General features: G+C 44.0%; 2 protein-coding genes across 2 annotated transcripts in view; one reads left to right on the forward strand and one right to left on the reverse strand.

The window, feature by feature from the left end:
* The window catches only part of GALK2 (galactokinase 2), a 152,701-nt gene extending 141,136 nt beyond the window's left edge, over window positions 1–11,565 (forward strand). The window contains exon 8 of the mRNA XM_013006332.2: window positions 11,002–11,565. Coding sequence (XP_012861786.1) covers window positions 11,002–11,209 — 208 coding nt within the window. The 3' untranslated portion in view covers window positions 11,210–11,565. The remainder of the gene's footprint in view (window positions 1–11,001) is intronic.
* FAM227B (family with sequence similarity 227 member B) overlaps window positions 11,556–26,285 on the reverse strand; it is a 210,409-nt gene continuing 195,679 nt past the window's right edge. Inside the window, 3 exon segments of the mRNA XM_045286464.1 lie at window positions 11,556–11,672; window positions 15,637–15,706; window positions 18,909–18,986. Of these exon segments, the coding sequence (XP_045142399.1) occupies window positions 11,556–11,672; window positions 15,637–15,706; window positions 18,909–18,986 (265 nt within the window).

A 26,285-nucleotide genomic window follows, 5' to 3' on the forward strand; every position in this document is an offset into this window, starting at 1 on the left:
GTGCCTGTGGGCATTTAATTCAGGGGGCTGGATTTGTTGATCCACAGAGCTTGAGTTGAATGCCTTCAGGTTGAGGTTTTGCTACCCTGAGCATTTCTCACTAGCATTACAACTTAACATCCTTAATAAAATCTTTAATCATAAAAAAAAATTAAAGAGTTTATCGCTTCTTGGCCTTTTGGCTAAGATCAAGTGTAAAATTAAAGAGTTTATTGAAGAGGTACAATTATCTAGGATCGGGCAGCACCTTGTAGGTATTCACCAAAACTCTGCAGCAAAAGGAAAATCTCACAGGAGAGTCGTCTTAAGAAATGGCTGAATTAGTAGATATATTTATCAGGAAGGACACTGGGTCAGAATGAAGAGCCAAGCTGCTCTTCAAGGAAATTCTGTTTCTTCAAAATGCATGACGTTTGGCATAACCCACAGCGCTGCATTGTGAGGACAGTATTTTAAACCATTCCATTAAACATCTGATGAACGGTATAATAATTATGTCTGTCAGTTTTTGACATCCTGTGGTGGCTTGCGTGTGGCTGTGATGCTGGAAGCTACGTCACTGGTATTTCAATACTGTGGAAGCCGTGGGCTTGGTAGAGTGGATCTAGCCTTATTTCTACACTCGCAACCATGGGTAGAGAAAACTAGCCCTGTTTTAAGAAAGAGCTCCATTGTTCTCAGACAGAAATGTTTTCAAATACACATTCTCCAGGCTGAATAATGTGCGCCCCACCCCCACAATAGCCCTGCATTGAGGAGCCATCCTAAAGGAGCTACCACACAAGATGAATCATTCCCGTGTCTGGCTAGTTTCTATGCCTGAAGGTTATCTGTAGACAAGAGCAATCAGGTTCCATGACCAAAGCACTGTAAAATGTAGCAACTCCCCGGGGAGGTCTCAGAGGGGTTTGAGGCCAATTAGCACTAGGCCGAGATGATGATTCACCTCATTGCTTGTTTGTTACCTGCTTATGATATCACCCTCTGACTATGTAATATGTTAGCTGTACGATGGGCATGCTTATGAAAGATCTGTAATCCCCATTACATATCCCCATTGGAAAATACATTCACTCTCAGTCCTGAATAGGGACAAGGAGCCCCTGTGCCCCGCTGTCTTATTTTCCACAACCGCAAAGTGGCTCTTGAGGACTGGTCCGAGTGTTGGGGATTCCCATGCCCCCATAGAAAACAGGTTTTAGCAGAGCTTCTAGACTCAGAACAGACGACCAAGAAGGAAGAGGCTGTCCACTTTAGATAAGTGACCCACTGAACACATTACGAATAGCAGTCAAACACCGTCAGATACAGAAAGCCTCGTGAATGGCCATCGAACATTTCCAGAGACAGTGCCAGAACCTGAGGCTCTCAGGGTGGAAGGCACTCAAAATAAGCCTAAGGTGGAGCTGCCTTCTCAGTGTGGAGTTGCCCCAATCACCCGGATGGAGTAAAGCCCGGAACGGAAAGCCTTCTCGACCTTCATTTGCTGACGGGGAAGGACGCAACAAACAAGAGACAGCTGCAAACATCAATCAGCAATTACAATGTTGAATGCATGAAGTATCAATCTGGGAAAATTAAAAGTCATCAAAAATGACACGGAACATATAAAGATCATGAAGATCTATACTCTAGGCACTAGTGAGCGGAAATGAACCAGTATTGCCTTGCCTGATTTGGATAGGACAACCTTATGGTTTACCATGCCAGGAACGACAGACTCCAGCTGCATGGAAGGCATTAGTCAAAAACAAGGCTCCAGGAATGGATGGAAAACAATGAAAATGTTTCCACAAGCTGATGAAGCACTGTAAGTACTGACTCGTCTATGCTAGCAAATTTGGAAGGCATCTACTTGATACCCATTCTAAAGAAAGGTGACCTAACAGAATACGCAAATTCTAGAACAGTATCACTTGCAAGTAAATTTTTCCCGTGAAGATCATCCAGCAAAGGTTGCAGCAGCACATTGACAGGGAGCGGCTAGAGGTCCAGGCTGCAGTCAGAAGAGGACGTGGAATAAGGGATACCACTGTGGATGTCAGATGGATCTAGGCTCAAAGCAGAGAATACCAGACAACGTTCAGTTGTATTTCATTGATTGTGCAAAGCACTTGACTGTGTGGATCACAGCAAACTATGGACAGACTTGAAAAGAATGGGAATTCCAGAAAACTCCAGGAACGTGCTTTCGCTCTCTTCAGTTGAGACAGATGCTTACCGCTTGTGAGTCCTTGTAACTTGGCAGCACAAGGTTTAGTGAGACAGGCCAAACTTTAGTCCTTCCCAATGAGACTCAAGGGAATCTTTTAATTGTGCGTCTTCCAACATACATAGACCTGGTTTGATATTAGGTAATAGTTGCATTTCTGTATTTTGCGGATCAAAAGTTCATTTGATACGTGCGAGGTGCTTGTGAGAGTATTGTCAAACATTGCCAATAGTTAGTAATTCCAGCTGAATTATTATTATTTTTAAAGATCTTTTTATTGGGGGCTCACACAGCTCTTACAACAATCCATCCATCAATTGTATCAAGCATATTTGTACATATGTGGCTGACATCATTCTCTAAACATGTACTTTCTTTTTTTATTGTAATACTTTAATTTTTTGAAATAAATAATTTCATGGGGGGGGGGATCTTACAGCTCTTATAACAATCCATCCATCAAATGTTTCAAGCACATTTGTTCATAGGTTGCCATCATCATTTCCAAAACATTTTCTTTCTACTTGAGCCCTTGGTATCAGATGTTCCTTCCACCCCACCCCCACTCTCATGACCCCTTGATAAATTATAAATTATTATTATTTTTATATCTTACATGGACCACTGTCGTCCTTCACCCACATTTCTGTTGTTTGTCCCCCCTCCGGGTGGTGGTGGTGGTGATGTGTTGATCATTGCTTTTCCCCTACCCTTCTGGTATCACTACTTCCATTTCTGTTCCTGGGGGATTTATCTATCCTGGATTCCATGTGTCGTGAGCTCTTTCTTATCTGTACCAGTGTACATGCTCTGGTCTAGCCAGAACTGAAAGGCAGGACAGGGGTCATGATAGTGGGGGGTGAGGAAGCCTCAAAGAACCAGAGAAATGTTGTCTGTTTCATCAGTGCTATACTGCACCCTGGTTGTCTCATCCCGTCCTTGTAACCTTTCTGTGAGGGATGTCCTATTTTCTATAGATGAGTTTTGGGTCTCTGCCCCAACCCCCCTCATTCTCAGCAATATGATTTTGTTTGCTTGTTTTGGGTCTTCGGATGCCTGTTACCTGGTCCTGGTGACACCTCATGATCACACAGGCTGATGTGCTTCTTCCATGTGGGCTTGTTGCTTCTCTGCTAGATGGCCACTTATTTAACTTCAAGCCTTTAAGACCCCCACACACTATATCTTTTGATAGCTGGGCACCATCAGCTTTCTTCATCACATTTGCTTATGCATTCATTTTGTCTTCATCGATTGTGGATCGTGTCGGGAGGGTGAGCATCACAGAATGCCAGGTTGTTAGAACAAGGGGAGGGCTTGAGCAGAGGCCCAAAGTCCATCCTCTTCCTCAATGTACTGCCATATCAATATGTGTACATGAGCCAATACCTCCATTTTAATGAATTGATTTATTTACATATGTACACACCTATGTTTATACCTTTATCCATAGTTTTGCTTCCTAGATCTTTCCTCGGTTTCCTTTTACCTTCCTCCTGTCCCACTATCACGCTCGTCTTTCTTCTGCCCCCTTAGTAATTCCTCTCAGCTAGATTGCTGTTGCTCCTCCAGCTGAATTAAATTGAAATCCAAACAAGTTGAAAGCCAACAAGAGTCATAGACCTGATTCAATAATTTTATGCTTCATAGGGAACATAAACATTTAAAACATCTTCCCAGCCCTGTGTCTACAGCGTTGACTAGTTGGACTGTAGCAGCAACAGCCCTAAAGCTGGGAGGAACTCCTTGGCTACAGGGCCCAGCTGCAGGGGAGAGGAACCACGTTGTTTCTGATGTTTTCCATGCTTCTGGGTTAAAATGCCTAAAACAGTTCCTGTGGTTTCATGTACAAACCAGAAAAAAAGAGAAAATTGGTGATCGTTTGGGAAGCCTAATGCAGGCTTGTCTGCTTTTTGATCCTGTAATACAATTCGGAAGGAAAGTGATTCGGAGGCTTTAAAATGCATAGAGAGTGATTGTGCTAACAAGAAAAATTTAGGAATCCAATTTCTCCAATAGGTACAAAGTCCCAGAAACCCAAGCAATTGTTTCACAGTTTTAGAGCTAGGAAAAGTAAAAACTTCTTAGGATCAATAGAAATGCCTTCAGTAGAAATCAAATGACCTAAATACTTAACAGAAGTCTGAGCTAATTGTAGTTTTTCTCTAGAAATCTTACGTCCTCCAATAGCTAAAATTTTAATAGGACAATGCTGTCATCAATGTAGGGTGTTTTGTTGTTGTTGTTGAGATTTTGAGCATCAAAGGAAGTCATCTGTAGTATGTTACATTCATTTTTAAATAGCAAGGATAGTAAATCATCTATCAGTAGCAATGATAGGAAATCATCATCTATCCAGGATAGAATATTTGAGAGAAATAGCTGGAAAGTTAGTAAAACTGTGGGGTATTATAGTTCAGGTAAATTGTAGTTATTCCCAGGTGAAGGTAAACAAATACTGGTTCTGAGGTTGGACAAGAATATTGGGAAACACGTTACAAGGATCCGCCACAGTCCAATAGATAGCATCTGGGCAAACATCGATAAGCAGCAGGTGAGACTTTGGGACTGCTGGAAATCTTGGTATTATTATGTGGTTAATAATTCTAAAATCCTGTATAAATCTCTACTCTATTATTAGATGTCATGATAGGGAGTATGGGGTGTTACACAGAGTAGTGTAGGCAACAATCCTTTAGAAAGGAATTCTTCATTACAGAAGCGACTCCCTTTCTAGTTTCTCACTTGAGAGAGCATGAAGGAGATTGAAGTAAAGGTGTCTATAGTATTTTAATGAATTTCCTAATTTCATGTTCCTAGGGGTTCTGTCTGGTAAGCTTAATATTCTTCCTGTTTTTGAAGACCACAGTTGACAGGCCTTTGTAGATAAAAGGTCTCGGCATTGGCATGGGTATGAGGGCTAGGCAGAAAATGTTGCACCTCTTCAGTGGGCGAAGGGAACTAGAATGAATTAAAGTTTGTTTTTGATTTGTTACCCTGACAACTTGTGAAATGTCAGTACTCTGGGCTGATTTAGAACTGAGTGGAGCAGCAGTGCCACTTTGAGATTTGCAATGTTTCCCATTAGTACACGTGACAGTTTCTCCTTCAGGGGTAAATGTTACCATAGGAAAAGCCTACGGTTTTGTCCCGGGAACGCCTCTTATTCCATATCTGCTTCAAGAATCAACCCTTTGCCCCATGCCCGGGTTTCTTGCAATAATGTTGGCTCTCACGTTTAGTGCCTCAAAGGGCTTTGGTGTAGTCTGCTGCTTAGGAGGCTGCAATTGTTAAAACTGGTAAACTATTAACGTGTCTTCCAGGTTTGTTTAGTCTTCAATACCTAAGAAGATTGATGAGCTAAATTGAGGCAGCTCAGCAAAAGGAGACTCTTTCCAATCGAGTTGATGCGTTTTTACTGGGCCCGACAGTTCAGATTTCAGGCCCTATGTGAACACCATATTCAAAACTCCTGCAAACCCAGAGGACGGTGGATCAAGCTCAGAGTGTTCAGAGAACCTTTAAAATAATCTAGTCTGATAACCCAAACACTCCCACCTCATTGTGAATGCGTGAGTAAATTCTGCCCCATCGATTCTAGGGGAGGAGGAAGCCTTTGGAATTACATCTGGAAAGGTTTCACTGACAGTCTGACAATATTCCACCAGTTCGGCAGCTGCTTTATTTAGGTCACTGTGAGCTAGCATTGACTTGATGGCAATGAATTTGGCTTTGGATTTTGGAGAGCTAAATTATCTTTGGGATTTCGCTACTCAGATTGTTTCAAACACATTTGGGACTCTCTAGGTCCAGTTAGGTAGATCAGTTGATGTAAACTGAGTATTCTAGGCTAGTAAGACACAATGAGGGTTAAAATACCTCGACAAACTTGGAAGAAAACTTCCACAGGTTTGGAAAACGTTTAGCAAGTTTAGGTAATTCTAACTGTGTCCAAGAAGTAAATGTATTGTGCGTGGTGGGATACGCAATATCTGCCATAAAACAGATATGGAAAGGCATTTCAGAAAGGCTTTATTTTCACAGGATGTTCTTTAGGGAAAAGGGGAAGCTCAGAGAAAATATGAGTGGAGAAATCGTTCCTAGAATCAGGGAAGGAAAGCTGCAGCAAAAGACACGGAGAGAGTTAGCCAGGAGCAGATGGTACTGGGACAGTTTGAGTCGTTGGAATAGAAACCTGGAATTACAATTTCTTATTCTGTTTTGTTCATTTTCAAACCCTAGCCTGCAGTGGAGAAATTTTACTCTCTTTATGTTTTCAAGAAGATTTAAAACCCTAATTTTTAAAGAAAAGCACCTATTGTGTGTGTTTAAATTGTGAGTCTTTCTTTTTCTAACTGGATGCACAGAAAATGTAATTTAGACAAGTCAAAAGAACCCCATGTACTGCCTCAAAAGGAGGTTTCTACAGAGAATTCAAGAGCTTACGACAAGAAAATTCTGATTGATCGACACTTTCAAAATCGTCTTTTCACAGACACAAAATGGCAAGACCCCTTAAACATTATGTTGCTGGTTTTATGAAGTTTGAGCCACTTCACAGTGGTAATCTATGGATGTAGATGCTAGGGGTCGGGCTGAGGGATGCTCTTTTGGGAGCGTGCTGTGATAATCGGGGAAGTAGGGGAAGGATGGCCGCGGGCTTCCTGAGGCATGCTGGCGAGCTGACCTTTGAAAGTCAGCTTAGAACAAGCACTAAACAGAAGGATGAACGGGGATGGGGTCACAGTCTGGTCTGCATCTTTCTTTGGTAGGCACGTCTCCTTAAGCTAAGAACCTGGTTGTTTTGAGCTCCTTTATAGGTCAAATGATTTCATTTAAATGTAGGACATTTTGGTGAGACTCTCACTGGGTGCACAGGAGCCCTCATGGCGTAGTGGTTGCATGCCGGGCTGCTCACCTCAAGGTCAGCACTTTGAAATCGCCAGTTGCTCTTCCGGGAAAAGACAGCGTTCTACCCCTTGAACTAGTTACAGTCTCAGAAACTCACAAGGGCAGTTCCACCCTGTCCTATAAGGGCACGCTGAGTCGGAAGGGACTCAATGGCAGTGAGTTTTGAGTACATTGAGTGCTGGATAGTTGGTTACATGAATCTATTTTACAGTGATAAAAGGATTAAAGTGAAAATTCCATATCATCTCCAACCCCCAGGTGTCCCAGCCTTTGTGTTTAGAGCCGGCTTTAAAAGGCAGAAGCTGCTTTTTGTTGCTTGGACCAATGATCTTGGACATTGGTCCCAATCTAATTTTAGGAGGATGTTAGGATTTTGATTTCCATGGCTCTTATATTGCCTCTCTAATGCACAACAGTGCAAGAGATATGCTTTCAATGTCTTCTTGTGAGAAAGAAATCCCAAACTGGGTCATTTTCGGCAATTTAAGGGAACAGAAGGCCAAGAAATTACTAAGTAGCCAGAGCACAAATCGACAGCTGATGTGACAAAAGCTAGAACCCAGGTACCTAGAGAAGGATTCCTGTGAATCAGATTAATCAAGGGGTGTGGGGTGGGGGAGGTAGGATAGTTCGTTTTTTTGGTGCCAACACATGGCACCTGCAAGATGATTTAAGAGTGTGAGATACTGGGTCCCTTTCCCCTCACCCCTCTTGCTGGCCACCCTAAAAGCTGCCAGAGCCCTGTCTTGTTTCCACCGACCCTGGATCCATGCGACTTTGCACACACCAGCCTGTACGTTTCCTCAATGCTCTCTCTGCATTGTTGCATGTGGCAGCATGAGTCTGCAGAGGGACTTATGGATGAGGATTGAACTAATGGACTTGAGTTGAACTGTGCTGGGTTGTTTTCTTGCTATATAATGACTTCTTGATATAAAGTTCTTGCTTACACATTTATGAGTATGGGTTTTCCTAGTCAGCGGTGCCTAACACAGACGGTAGAACCTTTAAATTAAGGAAGTAGGATAAGTCCCGGAAAAATTGTTAAGCCCCTACTACTCAGCCAGTGAGGAACTGGGGGAGGGACTCGAACTAGGGGATTATTTATAAAATGCTTGCAGAATGTCTGTTGCACACCCTGGCCCATTTTGGCTTCTGAGGCTCGGGTGCCCAATTTTTCAAAATTGGTAACTAAAGCCTTGCTCTCGCTAAAGTGGGTACAGATTGGATTTTTAAAGCGTCGGAAAATACTCGTGATCACCCTTGGGCAACCTCCTATAGGATCAGGCGGTCTTCCCTGGTTCTCCTTCTGGAGCTCCATTGGGGTGCGGTTCATACTGACCCACTAGCGAACAAGAGGAATGTGCAGGGACCAGGGTCTCCACCAGCACTTCTCACAGGATTTCTCCCAGGAAACAAACCGTCAAAAAACATACAAATGTGAAAACTTCAGTGAATATATTTTTCTCACCAACTTCTTTCTCTGAATGTTGAGTTTTATTGGTCTCGTGGGTTTTAGATCTTTCTCAGAATTCCTGTGCACATGCCAAAGTGAACCCATGGGGCATACTGCCCGGAGAGCCATTTGGCCTTGTGCTTGTAGCAACCAGGCTGCTGACCCGCTGCGGGAGCAGCCACCCGACTTGTGATCACACGTGTCCCACGAACTCAGGGGTAAAAGGTTGTTCATAACAGCACTCACCATACTCTGTTTGGGAAATCAGAACGCGGATGATTTCCGACCAAGTGGTGGATGCTCTCCAGTCCATACTGATCTGTGGTACACACACCAGGGACCCGAAATACGAGGGGCTCCAGAGTGAGTGTATTTACCAAGACTTCTAGTTCCTGCTCTGGAATCTTGCAGAAGCCCTGGAAGGTAGACCCTTTTGTTACTGGAATTAGGTTCTTGTCTTTCCAGGAACAAGATCTACGTTGGGAAGGTATAGGGCATTGCAAGAGAATTGTATTTAGGAACTCATGGGAGGGGAAAACCTTACCAGCCAGCCCAGCTGGCCTCGGTCTTTCTTACCACCACCGCCTTGCGCCTCCCGCCCCCATGTGCACTAAGTGCTTTCAAAGGTTCCCCAACTTGCAAGGGACCCTCAGGAACTTCCATGGGGGTAGCAAGGGTTTTCTAGGAAACGTAGTTCCACGTTGTCATGGGTTCCACACATGCTTGGTCCAAATCTTTACCTTTGCTCCCTTGAGTTGTAAAGGATACACAGCTTTAGGTTCAAGTTTAAAATCCTGGTCTTCAAGAACTGGTCAAAGAAGAAATGTAAGGGAAAGTGTGCCAAGAAGTCCACTGAAGATGTTGAAAGACCTGGTTGTCCAGAAAAAGGGCATTGTTTGGGAAATACAGTAAGTAGGCGCACTGCTGATTTCTGGACTACGCCATGGGCTTCTGATAACTAAACTTAGGGTCGTCCAGAGATGCTTCAGCGACACCTCAGTGTCCTCCGCTTCTTCTTCAGTGAAAGGTAACTTCATGTGACTACACGTGGCATCCTTAAAAAAAAAAGCATGACTAATATCAAACAAGTGGGCCCTTTGCTGCACAGGAACTCAAAATAATCCTGGAATCCCCTGGCCAGAGACAATCTTTAGCGTAGGTCGTAGGTAGGTGTTTGGGCTTAGTTCACTTACTGGACCATTATCTTAATGTTTGAGGGACAGGATGAGATGAGTCATCTTTATTTGCCTGCAAGAGTTTTTGTTTTCTTCTGTAGCCATCTATTTTAATTTGAAAAGCATATTTTATTGAATAAAACATGATGAAAAGAAATCAATTGAGAAAATCATTGAGGGGAAAATGAATTACTTGTGTGCAATAATTCTGATGTTCTAGGGTAGGGGTAATAGTCTATTGATATTTTCCAGGAAGTAAAGTAGCTCATTTAGATGGAAAAAAGGGACAAAATTGTGCTAAATTAATTATGGAGTTTTTAATCTGTTACTAATTTGGAGTAAATGTCATTAGGAAGCATTGGAAGTACATGTTAACTTTTGTTGTCAGGGTAAATTGCATCTTTCAAAGATGAGTGACCCTTGAACTTCATGTAGGGCTTTTCACTACGGTTCAGATCTTAGGGTTGCAACTGCGCCTGGCTGATGGTGACTAAAATTGCCTCCTGCTGTGTGGTAGTTCATGTAATAGCTGCCATCCCAATCAGACACATTTTATCTGATGGTGAATTCTGAGTCCAGTTGTCAGACCCCGCTGCAAAGGACACAGGAAACATAGATCTGTGGGGCCACCCTCCTCTCTGTGGGAGCATTTTCATAAATTTCCATTAAGGATTAAGCAAACCAACTCAGCCTAGAACGAAATGATCCTAGGGGATCCTAGGCTATCCTATGGGATTGATTCTTTTAGGTGAAATAGCCAAATCTTAAGAATAAAGCTGAAAAATAAATACAGCTGAACTAGCCACCAAAGGAATCTCTCACTTGCCTAAGAAGGTGTATGGCAAGTTTGGGTTTGCTCTTGTTTGATGCGACCCTCTGATGCCTAATGTTGAGTGTCCTGCTTTCATTTGACTCTGTCCTCCTCATTCACCCAGAGGCTTGCTACCTGACTCTGCAAGTGGTTATTCTATGGTCAAGACTACAAGTGGGTTCTCACAGCCCTGGTGCAATGGGAGTGCTGTTGACTTGTACTGTTTGGAGCTCAAATCCAAGGATGGGCATTACATACATTTAATTTTCAGATCACCTTCTGAAATAGTGTAAATTACTATCATGCTTGACAGCACCAAAAATGCCCCTGTTTCTGTCTCCAAAGTTACGTAGGCTTTGTGTTCTATCGACACAAGGCAAATCCCTCTCATTTTCCTTGACAGGTTCTGATTTTTCCCTCACACTCATCTTTTTAGGAAATTTGGGGCTCAAGGATCCCGACTTACTGGAGCAGGATGGGGCGGCTGCACAGTGTCGTTAGTACCTGCCGAGAAGCTCTCCAGCTTCCTAGCCAATGTGCAGGAAGCGTACTACCAGCGGATTGATGGAAGCTCAGCACCGGAAAAGCAGAGTTTGTTTGCCACGAAACCTGGAGGCGGGGCTTTGGTTTTCCTTGAGGCCTAAGCCATGTAAAAAACATCTCAAACTATTTGGGGCGTTGAGGAGCTGGCAGGACTTGCTATGCCACAGGAATCTCACCCTCTTTCTTCTGTTTTGCATCCTGATGAACGGCTGCTGTTATCAAGATGTATTTCCAAAGAAATGGTTGAAAGTTCTCTATGCTTCCTAATCTTTCCCTATTTTTCTACCAATAAGAGCCAAGATTGCTGTTTGACAGATCCTTTAAAGGATGGTTTACTGAGGTTTATTGATTTCAAGATTTTTAGAGATGAATGTAAAATACATACTGAATATTGACCCCTCCCCATGGATTGTATTTGAATTAAACATACTGCTACAATGAAATGGATTAAATGGAATTGTGTCTTTCTACTTTCATTTGATCTTCTTCCTCAAAATCTTCTTCTTCTTCTGATGATGATGATGATGATGCCAGAAATTTCCTCTCAGCACGCTCTTCATCACGCTATTAAAATAACACATGATTAAGAATGCACCGTTTTCCCTGGACATTGTACACTTATAAGAATCCCCCAGTTAAGATAAGAAGGTCATTTAATTTTTGTTTTAACCATGTGATACCACCTGTATAATCACTTTCAATTCTTTGGGCCCTGAGCTTTTTCTTCATTTATTTATTTATTTTTTCTTTCTTTCTTCTTCTTCTTTTTTTAATCGATTTATTAGGGACTCATACAACTCTTATCACAGTCCATACTTACATCCATTGTGTAAAGCACATTTGTACATTCATTGCCCTCATCATTCTCAAAACATTTGCTCTCCACTTAAGCCCCTGGCATCAGCTCCTCATTTCTTCCCCTCCCTTCCCGCTCCCCCCTCCCTCATGAGCCCTTGATAATTTATAAATTATTATTTTGTCATATCTTGCCCTGTCTGACGTCTCCCTTCACCAACCTTTGTGTTGCCCGTCCCCCAGGGAGGAGGTCACATGTAGATCCTTGTAATCGGTTCCCCACTTCCAACCCACTATCCCTCTACCCTCCTGGTATCACCACTCACACCACTGGTCCTGAAGGGATCATCCACCCTGGATTCCCTGTGTTTCCAGTTCATCATTTAATAGAGAAACTTAGATAAAAGACTTCTATTCACATTGAAAGGGAGAATTATCTGGATGATAATTCAAATAATTTGATTTGTTCATGGAATTCCCTTTCTGCCTACCCTGCCCTACCTTTTCTCAAAAGCCTCTGCAGTCCAAAGAGCAAGCCTACTACCGTGGGACATTCCACCCATACCATGCTTTTGGCTCCGTGAGTATCTCTCCAGGCGTGCTGTACAGGTAGACCAGGATAGCACAGGCCTGCAGGGATGCGAGTGATGGCGAGTCAGAGAAGGCTTTCACCTGAGTGCTGGGTTTGTTTTTGGTCATGCTGGTGGGTAGCTATGAGTGCTTGCTAAAATTTAGGATATTTAGAAGACAGGGGAGATCAAAAGTTAGTAGAAACCTTTGCCTATGTAATGGTGATTGATGAATGGGATTCTTTAATGGATAGACTATGGGAAATTATAGCTGAGTTATTTGATGATTCAGACTATAAAGCATTTTGCTGATATATTCATAATTGGGATAGCAATGATATTAAAACAGATTATCCGGAGAATTCTCCCAATTTTCTATTACTCTAGGATAGCTTTTGGTATCCTATTAATATGCATTTCAAAGATTACACATCATCATAAAAAATGTCAGTTTCAGAAAAGTCTAAGTAAAGTCTCTTGTAACATTTCCCAAAGGGCAACCAACAGCTATACCTAAAGTACTAGTAAAGCCAATATCCTTTTTCAAACTTCAGATACATTTTTATTGTTAGGAAAAACACAAGTAAATAGCTTAGAAAGCTTATATTTTGTTGAAAGAATTCAAATTCCTTTAACCCAATAATCTAACACATTTATTTAAATTTCAAATTAATATTAATACATATAATTATATACTTACCCTAGATCCACAAAGGATTTGGGGTAGGCATATAATCTGCTCAAGGTACTTGGTTCACGGGTATCATTTAATTTTTGACCGTGTGTTTTCTCCTCTGGTGAGTTAAAAATGCCCAGCCGCCATGAGCTTGAGGGACCTAGTCTTCCTTGGCAGACACAGTCATGTGAACCACGGTCTCCTCTGTGCTTGTCTCCACTTCTGGCCTGAAGAAGAACTAGCCTTCAAACGGTCATTACCAAGTGTTGTTCTAGAAGTTATGAGACATACCAAAAATGCCTGGGAAAGATATGGACAAGGGCTATTGGAAAAAGCTTTCTGTAAAAGATGAAACTTGGCCAGGGCCTGAACGATCAGCAGACTTTGGAAGGTGACGAGGAGTCAGCGCAGCTGAGCAAAACATGTAAGTACAGGCCAGTACGGCATGTGCAGAGGGCTCAATGAAGGGATTGCACGAACATGGGAAGAGGAAGACTGTCTATACTGACTGGAGCCAGCTTTTCAAGAGCTCCAAATCCAGGGAGCATGTAGACCTGGGTTGCAAACTGAGAGCCCAGAGGCTACATCTCTATCTGCATGTGCATTTCATTTGACCCATTTGTGGGCCCAGTCAAGACCAGCATTGAACAAGCACTGAGATAGCAGCTATGAGGCATAGGGTTTCCAATGAGCCATACTACCTGGTGGTTTCCCTGGCCCTGAAGCCCGGTCCCGTCTGAGAGCTGTGATTATTTAACAGCCTTGGTGGTGCTGTCGGGTAAGTGTTGGGCTGCTCACTACATGGTCAGCCTTCCCAGCCCACCAGCTGCTCCGTGGGAGAAAGATGGGGCTTCCTGCTCCCAGAAAGATCCAGAGGCTTATATACAGTTGCTGTGACTTACAATTGCCTCGAGAGCAGTTGCTTTGAAAATATGTTTTTATATACCTATGTCTCTATCAAGGGTATGAAAGATAGACCCCAAATTGGGATCATGTGTGTGCAAATAAAGAATAGTCTTATCCAAGGCGTATCTTTACAGACAACAGCTAGAATAAGGGTTCCTAGGGGGCACGATGGGGAGGTGGCATGAGGGGGAGCTGATATCAGGGAGTTTGAGAATGAAGAAAATGTTTTGAAACGGATTGGGGTAGCAACTGTACAATACTGCTTGATAAAATGGTTTGGAAATATATGTATACAAAGTGCTAAAAGGAAAAGAAAGAAAAAGAAACAAGACTAATCATTCATTTTACTGAACCCCAGAGTCTTCCCTCTGCCCTGTCCCCTTAGCCACACAGGACCTCTGTTTTTGATATAACACAATAGTCAATAGGGACTGTCCTAGCATTGTAAGTGGAAACCCAATCTGCTGAAAGCCAAAGTGTCTTCTTCTGGAGCTCAGATTGTCTAATTTTCTGATGTATGAGAGGCTGCTCTTTACACGCTCTATTTGTTGGAATAGAAGGCCCTCCAGACTTCGCAGGATTTCCCACCCCGTAAGGAGGAGCCGGGAAAACTGGTGTGGGAAAGGGAAAACAGCATCCTCCCCTTTCTTTCCTCCACTTGGGTCCTGGTTTAGAACCTTGTTCTATCTTGTGTTTCAGCTAATTAAGGTCAGAGACCATTCATCTATGGTGGTAGGATTTCAAATATACTTGAATTATTAATGGAAAATAAAACATGACTTCTAAAACCAGTTCTATTCATTTAAAATTCTGAATGCCTTTGGAAGTTTCCAGTTGCCTATTTCCATGGCCAGAAGTAAGGGATAAGTGGGTATAAGGTGGTACTGGTGTGCAAACACAATCGCCTTAAACGGGCATGTGGCTGAGTACAGAACAAGAATGTATTCTGCCTTGCCACTATAACTTGGGTGCTAAGCCAAGTATTGCTTATTAAACATTATTTATGTAAGAGAAGCTACAGAAGTGCTTTTCAATTATTTTTAGAGAGGGGACTGTGGCAGTTATATAATCTACTGTCAACTTGAGGAAGGGGTGGAGTCTAGCCTGTCAATCAGGTTACAGCCAATGAAGCCTCGGTGTGGGCATGGCCTTATCCTGAGGATTCTGGGAACTCCTGTCTTCTTCCCTAGAGGTAAGACACATACTCTCCTTGCAAGACATTCCTGTTGACAAGCCACATGGAGCTACACTGATGGAGCCAGATCCCTGGAGCTGGAGGAGCTACGTACGTGGAGACCCATGCCAACACTGAGATGCTTCCACTGCCACGGGATCCACAAGACTTTCCACCCACTGGCCTGTGATCTTCCTGCATTCAGCGTCATTGCATGTGTTGTGTGAGTCTGAAGAGGAATTTATAGATTGGTAATGGACATCTGGACTAATATCGGGCTTGATCTGGACTGGGCTGGGATGTTTTCTGAATAGAGAATTCCTCTTTGATATAAGGCGCTTTCTTATACACATATAAGTGTCTATGAATTTTTTTCTCTAGTCACCCCGGACCAACCCAGGGACATACCAGGTTCTGCAGGAACTTCTCATAGTCGTGCTTAACAATGAAAGGTTTCTTGTTAGCCTTTTCTTGGAGTCTAGTCATAAAGTGTAGAAAAGTGGTTACCACGCTAATTATCTTTATACTGACATCATCAACAATATTTGCAAAGCATTTAATATGCAGGACAGCTACCAAGTATTGATTAGTATATGTCCTAATCACATTCACAACCATCTTATAACATAGGTACCATTATTACCCCCACTTTATAAATGGAGAAACCCGGCCGCAGTCACAGAGTAATTAGTCGAGGCTAATGACTAGTTACAAACACTATGCACACTACATCCAAGTGTGAAGCCCTGTCTTCAGGAAGGTGGCTCACGCAGACTTGCCTTCACTGACTGCACTCACCTGCCTATGGCATTGACTGAGGAATGACAGGAGGGGAAGAGAGTCAAAGCAGGGCCTTGAACTGTTTTATTCCAGTTAGACCTTCTGCTGTGGGGACCTTGTTTGAACGTAGACGTCAGTATAGGTGGGGTGGAAATGCAACCAATGTGAACCCACTGGCAGCTTGGGTACAGAGATTGGCCAGGGCAAGATCTGGGCAAGAGAGATGAGAAAGACTGAACGGGGTGGTGGTGATTGCCAGCAGTTCTCAGCCTGAGGGTTGCGACCCCTTTGGGGGTTGAATGCCCCTTTCACAGGCGTCGCCGATTCATAGCAGACCTTCCTTCTCTGGAGGTCTCTCTTTTTAAGATTAAAAATAGAAGCTTAAAACTGCCTATAAATATAAGGCCATGAGACATCTCTCCAAGTGAAGGGTTTTTCCATTCACTTTCTCCAACAATGTGTCATTGCTTCTCGGGTGTTGCTGGGAGAATTGCCCTACATTCTCCTAAGCATATTCACTGGTGAGAAATCCTTTTTGCCCTGTGTTTGTGGATTTGGATTCTGCAAATTTGTAAGACACAATAGGACCCGGATGTGATCCTTTCGATGTTGTGAAGAGGGAAGTTGGGTAATCAGGTGAGAATGGAAAGAAAATTCCAAACTAATGGATTCGATTGTCTCATGTGACTGCAAAGCTGGCTTTGTAAATTCCAAAATAGTCACCACAGGAGTGTGGCAACGTGGCCAGCCCAAGGCTGAATTCTCACAAGGGGGCTCCTCTGCAGGGCAAACCCATCTGATAGTCATTCTTGTGTGTGTGTGTGTGGGGGGGGAGGGCGGCGATGACTTTGAAGAAATGAGTTAGTGTCATGACTTTATAGCTTTCCCTTTTATATTCTTAATTTATAAAAGAAAAATGAGCCCACTCCATGCTTCAGTGGAGGAAAAATATGTGTTTATGTTGGGGAAGTAGCAGGGCACAAGGGGAACCAATAAGTTGCCTACAACAGACAAGTTCAGTAAGCTGTTTTATAACCAGGTGTGGCTATAGGTTGATGTTTAAAAGGCCTTGGGTATAAGGACTATAATTGGAGAAATAAATTCAGAGGATAAGGTTAATGTCAATTGAATGATCAAATCGGTGACTTTGTGGATAAGAAAAGGGAAAGTTTTATTTCAGAGGAACGGTCGCATAGAAAACCTCTCTGCAGATGAATGAGTTGATGAAGTTTAACATAACAAACCCTTTGCAGGTTTACGTAATAAATTTATCTGCTTAAAATATATATTTTTAACTCTTAAAAGTTGAATAAGAAACAAACCTATGAATCTCCTTGTCAATTCTGTCCTGCCGCTGCCTTAGGACTTTTATCTCTTCATTAATTTTGTTCTTTTCTCTATAAAAATCCAGGTTAGAGTTAAGTTGTAACATTGAAAGGCAGGCGTTTCCTAGTTGTGAGGGAACACGGCAATCATTCCTACACGTCAGGAAAGCTCCTTTACAAACCAGTTCTTCAGGGTTCCCTCCCGATGCCACCCTGGTGTGAGGAAGCTCCCAGCACATCCGAATGTATCAACATGTGTCAAAGGCCTCATCCCTATCAACTGAGTCAGGCTCAGATGCTCTTGTTGCTTCAACAGAGACTCTCCAGCACAGTGCCCATCTTGTTCTCACAGTAAGCACAGGAAATATGGTGTGTGTGTGTGTGTGTGTGTGTGTGTGTGTGTGTGTATAAGAGGGGTGCAGGAGTAGAAGAAGAGGTGAACCAGTGGAAAGCCAGGGCTCACAGTGCTGCTCTTCCTAGCAGGCCACTTTACCATTTACTGCCCTTGGCTGTGTTTCCTTCTCAGCATCAGGTACCCAAAAGGGGCGGTGGCCTTTCTACCCTTCAAGGTGATACCATCTCCAGGAAGTACCCTTGATGTCCTAGATCAACGAATTAGACCCTGCCAATCCATTCTATTAAGAAATGGATCAATTCTCTCCTTCACCCATTCCTAGCTTCCTAGAGGCAGTTCTGACTCCTCATGGCCCTAGGACAAAGGGCTGCAACTAGAGGCTCACACAACATAACAAAACCCTAACAATTGGGAGGGGCAGGGCCTAGCAGAGCTTGTTCCACCGGTGAGATGATCCCTATGTCAGACTCAGCCTGATAGCACCTGACAACAGCAGCTTCCTAGCCAAGGCCCGGGAGGCTCGAAAAAGGTTCAATTATTAGCCCACAGGTGGGCGGTTCGAACGTACCCAGAGGTGCGTTAAAACACAGGTCTGGCAATCTGCTTTGGAAAGGCCCCAGCGCTGAAAACCCTGCGACGCCATTCTGCTCTGCACACACGGGGTTCACATGGAAATGACTGACTGGCAGTTGGCAGCAGCAGCAGCTCCCCAACATACGACCAGAGTCGTTTATGGGAAATCATTTCTATTGTGCACACACACACACACACACACACACACACACATTTTCACAGGAAGACACTTCAGAATCGGCCTTTCTTTTCTCAGTACCACCCAGATGTCACCCAGTTTTCCGGGACTCCGCCTGTAAGAGCCCTTTGCTTTGCTTCTAGGACTGACCTTTCTTCCTGGCCGGCTTGCCCCTGTCTATTCCCCGGAGCTCTCTGTTGGCATTTCCCCTCTTGGGGTACAAGCCCCGAGTCACACCATGGCAAAGCTGCCTTCGTTCCCAAACTTTGACCTTGCCCACAGCTCCTTGGATAGGACCCCATCCGTGACACTTTTGTGCACGCTAACTCAGAGTCGACAAGATGCTCGGAAACCACTCTCCGCATCTTTACAACAAGGAGCGAAGTTTGAGGGATTCCTAGAATCACTTCCAGCTGCAAAAAATAAAAGTCCATTTTTTATGCTTACCAATCGTCCGGCATCAACTTACGTCCTAAAATCCTTTTCGTTCTTTGCAAATTGCTTTTTTGCCTCCTTTATAAGATCACGATAAGTAGGACCAGGTAATGTGCTGGGCTTCTGGTTAAGGAAATACTTCTGATTCAGGATATTTGGGAAATGTGGACAGTCAACCTGAGAGTTGGAGCAAGAGAGCCCACCTGGCCAGGCCTCCCAGTCCTGAAGGGTCTCCAGTGTAAACAGGAGGCTCGTGTCTGGATTTACACTGTGAGGTGGCAGAGAAAACATCAGAACACTTAACTGGGGTCCTATCATCTGAACCACTATTCAGAGTGAGCTGTGGTTTAGTTGTTCCATAAATACTATAATTATTTCTGTGTGCGTTTTAAAATCAGTGCTTTAAATGTAAGTATTAAACACGTATGAAAATGATTAAACCCCTCCTTTAAAGGCATTTCCTCAGTTTTACGTATATTGAGACCCTCGAAAAAATGGAAGAAGCCCAAATGCCTTTTGACTCTTGAGAGGCTCTGCAGGTAATTGGCAGCATGTGTTGGCTGCCTCGGCTGGTCCCTGCGCACGGCGCAGAAGGTGCAAGCGGGCTGCTCAGGAGGCTGGGCTCTCGGCCCATCTGTTTCTGGTCAGCCTGTGGCTGTCTCCTTAGCCGTGGTCTCAACCCTTGTCTAGGAAAGCAGACACTTCCGTTTGGGGGAAGCAATTGGCAAACGAACAAGTGACTCATGGAAGCAGCTCGGACCTCTGAAAGCTCTGCTCTCACTCAGGTACAGGAGGGGTGCTGGCCCAGCTCCCCACCCTGAACCACGCTTCAGCATGACCCCACCTTTCTCTGCATGTGGTTTGCCCACTTTGAAGTTATTTCCAATTTCCAGGCTGCTCTGGATGCCCATTTTAACCTGACTTATCTTGATTGAGAAGGTTGGGCAAAGGCCAAGTGAATTTACCGCCTGAAACAGGACCATCGAGGCAATTAACGTATGATCTTCGTTTTCTTATCGTGTATCAACAGAGGAAACACCAAAGATTCTTATAATAAACTTGAATTCAATTACTCTTACCTATGAAGCTCCTCTAAGCTATTGAGAAAGTATATTCAATCATATAATTTGAACATAAAGATTTTTAGACTCAAGACAAAGAACATCTGGTTTTCTGTGCAGCCAAGACAATTTTATTAATAATGCCAGATGCTATTGATTACCTTGTCACTGAGCATTTTCAAATCACATCTGCTCGCAGTCTCCCTGACTATAGGGGTGCAGTACTGGCAAGCATCCTATCAAGCCCAGAATTTGAGGGGTATGTGTTGTCACGAACAAAATCAAAATTCCCCGAAATAGCATTTAGAGAGGAGCTTGCTGCGAGTGATTGATACTTTCTAGTTTTATATCCCTTCTCAATTATGTATACGCTTTAGAATCGAATTTTCTTTCAAAAGATGAGCCTCATGGTATTGCAAATCTCACAGTGATATGAGGTCCTTCAGTTCACAATGTAACAAAATAATTTGCAGTATGTGGGGGTGGGTGGGTGGGGGGCACCTGACCACCCCCGATTTCACAGAGCACCAACAAAGCCAACATCAGCCCAAGAGTGATTCCTCCCCCCTCTAACCCACTTTAGCGATTCCGTCCCTCCCACGGCACCCTTCCCCCTTCTGCTGGCCCCAGGAAGGCATCTCCATAGCCACCCAGCACTCACAGACATTATTCATCGTGGGATTTATTGGGGGAAGTTGCCAGAAATGCTCAGGATCCAACCTCTTCTCAGCCATGGCTTCAGGCACATCTCTCTCTGGCCCTCATCCTCTCAGGCACACGGCAAACTGGCCTCTGCCCTGAACGGGCAATGTTACAGAACTATCTAAGTGCTGCTATTCAATGCCCCGAGGTTAGGCTGCAGGAAGTCCTCCCTCTGTCTAGTGCCCCGATGCTGCCACCTCGGCTTCTCTAGTGTCACAGCTCCCTCTTCTAGCAGGAAGAGGTTCGATGACTCGGGGTTCTGAGGACAAGCTCTACTCCTGACTCGTCTTCCTAAAAGGTTGTACGATCCCTTTTCCTGCTTCTGAGGGCAAAAATGGATCAATCCTTATGTGCGTGCTCCAAATTTTTACTCTCACAGTCCACGCTGTTAATCAGTCACAACGGAATTGTATTCTATTCTATCAGCCTCTTCCCCCATCTTCTCAACCACGAAAAGAAGAAACCCTTCAATTTGCATGAACCCTTGCAGTCATTTGGTGGGAGCTACAAAACCTACGGCGAGAAGACCATATTACACAATTCCCTGCACGACAAGGCGAAAATCAACGCAGTGCAGTAAGAGGGACAGACTGAGAGTGACGGTCACATTGACACACCAGCAGGGAGAATGTTTTCCTTATCGGCTTCAAGGAATCCTTCAAGATATAGCCTGAAACCAAACTGGGAAATCACAGAAGTGTAGTCCCCGTTCCTCCTCCTCTGAGTGGGTATGCTCCTCTCTGCAGAACCCTCTTGGCTCTTCCTCTCTTGGTCGGGCCCAGTAGGCCACATACCTTTGCTGCAAGATGACCGTGCTTCTAAGTTTGGCCTTGTTTTCAGTGTGTGCCTATGGGCAGCTCCTTGACCTCCAGGAGAGGAGCTTGAGGATGGCATTACTCATGACATTTACAACTTCTGCTCTGCACTGTACAAATTCCCGGTTGCTGCAGTCAATTGTCTCTGGGAAGTACAGTTCTCCCCGGATATAAATCAAGTCCGGCTGGTGCAGCGTATCAACTAATACTTCAATGGTGGGGGGAAAATATCACTGTTACTTTCACACTTTCGTTTTGAGATTTTATTCTGTACAAGTAATGTTTTTGGTATTAGTAAATGACAACATTACGGACACATGAGTCCTCAAATCCAAAAGCGAAGTTGTGGAAGCATCATTTTAAAGCAGCAGAGAAGAACAAAACCCAAATCTTACAAAATTGATTCAATTCAACCAATTTTTCAGCAAGATTTTAAAAGTCTTATTGTACAAGAACATATCAGATTAAAGTAATCAAAAGAAAAGTTCTCTTCTCCCACAGTTTCATCTCTAAAATATAAGAATATTTTCATTATTCTATAGAGCTCTCCATCTATGTGATAGGCGAATATGTAGTTTACATTACTCCTATAATGGAATAGTGTTTTGTTTACCCACCATTGTATCACAAATTCCCTACGCATGTAGAGTCCACAGTCATTATTTTGATGTTTGTGAAAGATTTCAGTAAGTATGAATCCCAGAGGTGTTCTATTGTCATCCTGGTAGCACAGGACGAACACTGCTGTTCTTCCCCCAGTGTGTGTGGATGTGTATGCCTACATTTTATTACAATGTGTTAAATATAGATGTGTTATTGTTGTCGTCATGAGCTGCCACCAAGAGTCCACGTGGAGACAAAGCAGCACCTTGCCCCAAGTTCCTTTGCTCATTCTGCACCCTTCCAAGGTCGGTCCATGCCAACAGGCCCTATGGACATCAGACACCAGAAAGTCACATGCCTCAGCTCTGGCCAGGGACAGGCTCAGAAGAGCCCCCAGCCTGGCCCCCTGGGTCTTAGACAGTGGTGCTTAGCTGCAAGGTCAAAGAGACTGGGTTCTTGCTTGGTTCCATCATCCTTTTCCCACTCAACACCCCCTTCCCACCCTGATTTTGTGACAGAAAGAATGGAAGCTGCTCAGAGGCCTTGGGAGGGAGGAAGCAGAGGCAAGGATGTGGACTTGGGGAGAGTAGCAGGGGGGAAGCTTGCTGTAATCCTGGGTAGCTCCACCTTTAATTTTCTCCCCTGTGGTCCTTAGACGATTTTCTGTCAACTAGACACTCCTGCCTAGGGTGGGGTCAGACCTGTCAACCAGGTCACAGCCTGATGCTGTCTCCTTGGGTGTTTGACCTTCTTATAAGGAGGACCCTGGGAATTCCTCTCTCTCTGCCACTGACCCTAAGGACTGCTGGAGCCCAGCCATGGGTCCAACACCCTCCGATCCACAGGACTCTGCACCCACCAGCCTGTGATCCTCCTGCATTCCGCACCATTGCATGTGGCCATGTGAGTCTGAGGAGGGACATATGGATTAATATTGGACTTACCGACGAGTTGGACTGCGCTGGGATGCTCTCTTGATATATAATTGCTCCTTGATATAAGGCTCTTTAATACACATAAATGAGTGTCACTGGATTTGTTTCTCTAGTCGACCCAGCCTAACACAACCTTTGCCTGTTACAGATGATAAGAGAGTCTAGTAGCATTATAAGACAAGGCTCAGCATTCTTCTTGAACCAACTGACACTTGGAGATGCCAACCTACTTTTTTTCCCAGACTTCTTCTAATGTCTCCGTACAAGGGACAACGAGTCTAAGATCTGTGAGCAAAAGCTGCGGGGGTTTGAGTATCATTCTTCTAGTAGAGTGATTAGAACAGCTAATGATAGACTCTTCCTCGTATGTAGAAATCCTGAGTTGCTTAAATTTAATTTTCATGTTGCTACTTTCTGCTATGATGTATTTACTCTTCAGAGTGACTACCAGATTTTAAATATTTCATCCTTCAACAAGTTTATATTATGCGCCTGAGTCTGGTTTCCATGATGAAGTATTTGTGCATCCATTGTATGTACTTTGCCTTGCACATTCATTACACACGATTGGTATTGAAACAAAGTACTATGTTTTATTTCTTAAGAAGTATTAATTTTGAATATATGGTATTAATTAAACAAACTGAATGTACATGTTTTCATAAGGTCATTCTAATTGTCCAGAAAGTTGGTGATGATTGTACTTTTGTCTTGCCTATTGAGGCTCTGGGCTGACTTATGTTGGTGATGTCAAAGACCTTAGCATGTTCTGTACTACCCAATCACTGTCGTCGTCAGCAGGTTTCTGTGAATGCACGTTAATGAATACCCTGATGTTTCATTCTCTTTGGCTACTTAAAGCCGTCACTGTTTTTACCAGCTGTTGAAACGTAGAGATATAAAGCTTATACGTTATAAAGGATGGCTGTCTTCTATTCCCCAGAGATAAATGTGGCAACATGTTATACAGCTCCTTTGTTTGAACCAATCTTACAATTCATTTTATCATGCACTCTATGGAGGGGACATTAAAGGGAGAAGGAGCCATTTGGGGACAGATAAAATGATCCCATTCTGGGACTGGACAAGAGTTGTGGTTGGAATGTAACAAATCAAAACCCGGAGACATCCTGCTCACCCACTGTCATCACTGAATCCATCCCGACACGATCCTAGCTGCCCTGGAGGAGGCTGTGCGTCTTCACAGCCTCATCTCTCTGACACGGGGCCAGCCTCACTCACTGAAATGGAGTCCATGCGACTTAGAGTGACCCCGTAGGACCGAGGAGAACTTCTCCTGGGCATTTCCAACAGGAACTCTTTCCAGGAGCAGAAAGCCTCCTCTTTCTCCTGCAGAGCAGCTGGTTATTTCGAACTGCTGATCTTGTAGTTAGCAGCCCCACGAGGGACCCGTTATGCCACCAGGGCACCTATTCAGACTCTAGGATCTTTGATCACCCTTTGTAATTACAGATTATTAGAGATAATCAGACCCTGAGATGTTGTAGGATCTAATTATGTTCTAGAAAGAGGCTTACTTTGTTTTATTGACTATGCAAGGGCATGTGACTGTACGGTTCCTAACGAACTATGGATAACATTGTGATGAATAAAGCTTCTAGAACAGTTCATTGTGCTCATGTAGAACCTTCACAGAGACCAAGAGATGGGCATTTGAACAGAATACGGGAATGAGTTATGGTTTATGTCAGGGTTGTGTCCCTTAACCTTACTTATCCAATCTGTATGATGAGCAATCAGCTGAGGTTCCCTGACGAAGACCGCAACATCATGATCGCAGGGAGGTTCATTAACAGCGTGTGATATGCAGATGACAAAACCTTGCTTGCTGAAAGTGAAAAGCATTTACCGATGAAGAGAAAAGACTGTAGTTTTCAGTATGGATTACAGATCAATGTAAAGAAACCCAAAATTCTCACAACTGGGACAATAGATAACATCATGAGAAATGGAGAAAATATGGAAGGGTTTCCTTTAATTAATTTCATTAAATGAGCCACAGTCCACAGTCAAATTAAAGGATGTAGTGCATTGGACACATCTGTTGTAAAACGATTTTTTCCCAAAGTGTTTAAGAGCAAATATGGCATTTTAAGGACTAAAGTGTGCCTGATCCCAAACAGGACATTTGTAACGGTCTCATCTGCAGGCAAATGCTGAACGATGTACGGACGATTTGTTTGGAGAAGAATTGATGTCTTTGAATAATGGTACTGGTGAAGGACATTGAAGGTACTGAAACTTCGAGAAGAACAAGCAATTCTGTCTCGAAAGATGTACAGCCCGTGGTAAGATGGCAAGAGTCCTTCTCAGGTAGTTTGGGCAAGCTATCAGGGAAAAAAAACGTCTGTGGAAACATATCCTGCTTGGTCAAGGGAAGGGTCAGGGCCAAAGAGGAAGATCCTCCATGGTGGAGAGACATACTGACTGCCACCTGGCGGAAGACAGACACGGTGGCTGCCGGAAGACAGACACGGTGACCGCCACCTGGCGGAAGACAGACACGGTGACTGCCGACAGACATGATGACTGCCACCTGGCGGAAGACAGACACGGTGGCTGCCACCTGGCGGAAGCATAGCCACCATGGTGAGGATGGTGTGGGCGCAGGCAAGGCTCTGTCTCTCATAAGTGCCGTCCTGAGTCAGAGCGGACGAGATGGCACCTAACAACAGCCACGATTCTATGCAACGAATCAGTTGTAGATAAAACTCTCACACTGTCCTTCGGGGGAAGGACCTCACAATTAGAAATGCTGTATCAAGACCCCTTGATTAAGCCCCAACCAGGACACAGACAAATCATCCAGAAAGGGGAGATGATCGGTAGGAGAGCACAATGATGTCTGAAGGGTTCACAGCCACGTGGTTCCTATAGAAATCATGGACGACAAAGGAAATTGTCACAAAATCCTTCCTGGCGGCAGATCAGTTCATCACCATCCCAGGCGGAACCCCACAGTGGGAAAGGGGGTATGTTAGGGTCGTATGCTTTTACCACACAACGGGATGCACGCACAATCGCAGGGCAGAACAGGTACAGCATTGGTTCTGGGCATGCGGTCCATTTGGTCAGAACTTGACTCATCACCATGGGGACCTGACTCCGCTTTCTATCAAGAGCATCCTCAGGCAAGGCCTTCAGGGGGAGACTGACCCCTTCCCAGGGCTGCCTAGGGGAGTATCAGCAAACATCCTGCCCGGTGCCAAGCGTTTTATACTGTAGGTCACTGGTCAGAATGAACTCAATGGAGGCTGACTTGATATGGAGACTC

This window comes from Echinops telfairi, unplaced genomic scaffold (genome assembly GCF_000313985.2).
Source record: "Echinops telfairi isolate 266 unplaced genomic scaffold, ASM31398v2 ScPeMD7_8;HRSCAF=38, whole genome shotgun sequence".
In the NCBI taxonomy this organism is placed as follows: Eukaryota; Metazoa; Chordata; class Mammalia; order Afrosoricida; family Tenrecidae; genus Echinops; species Echinops telfairi.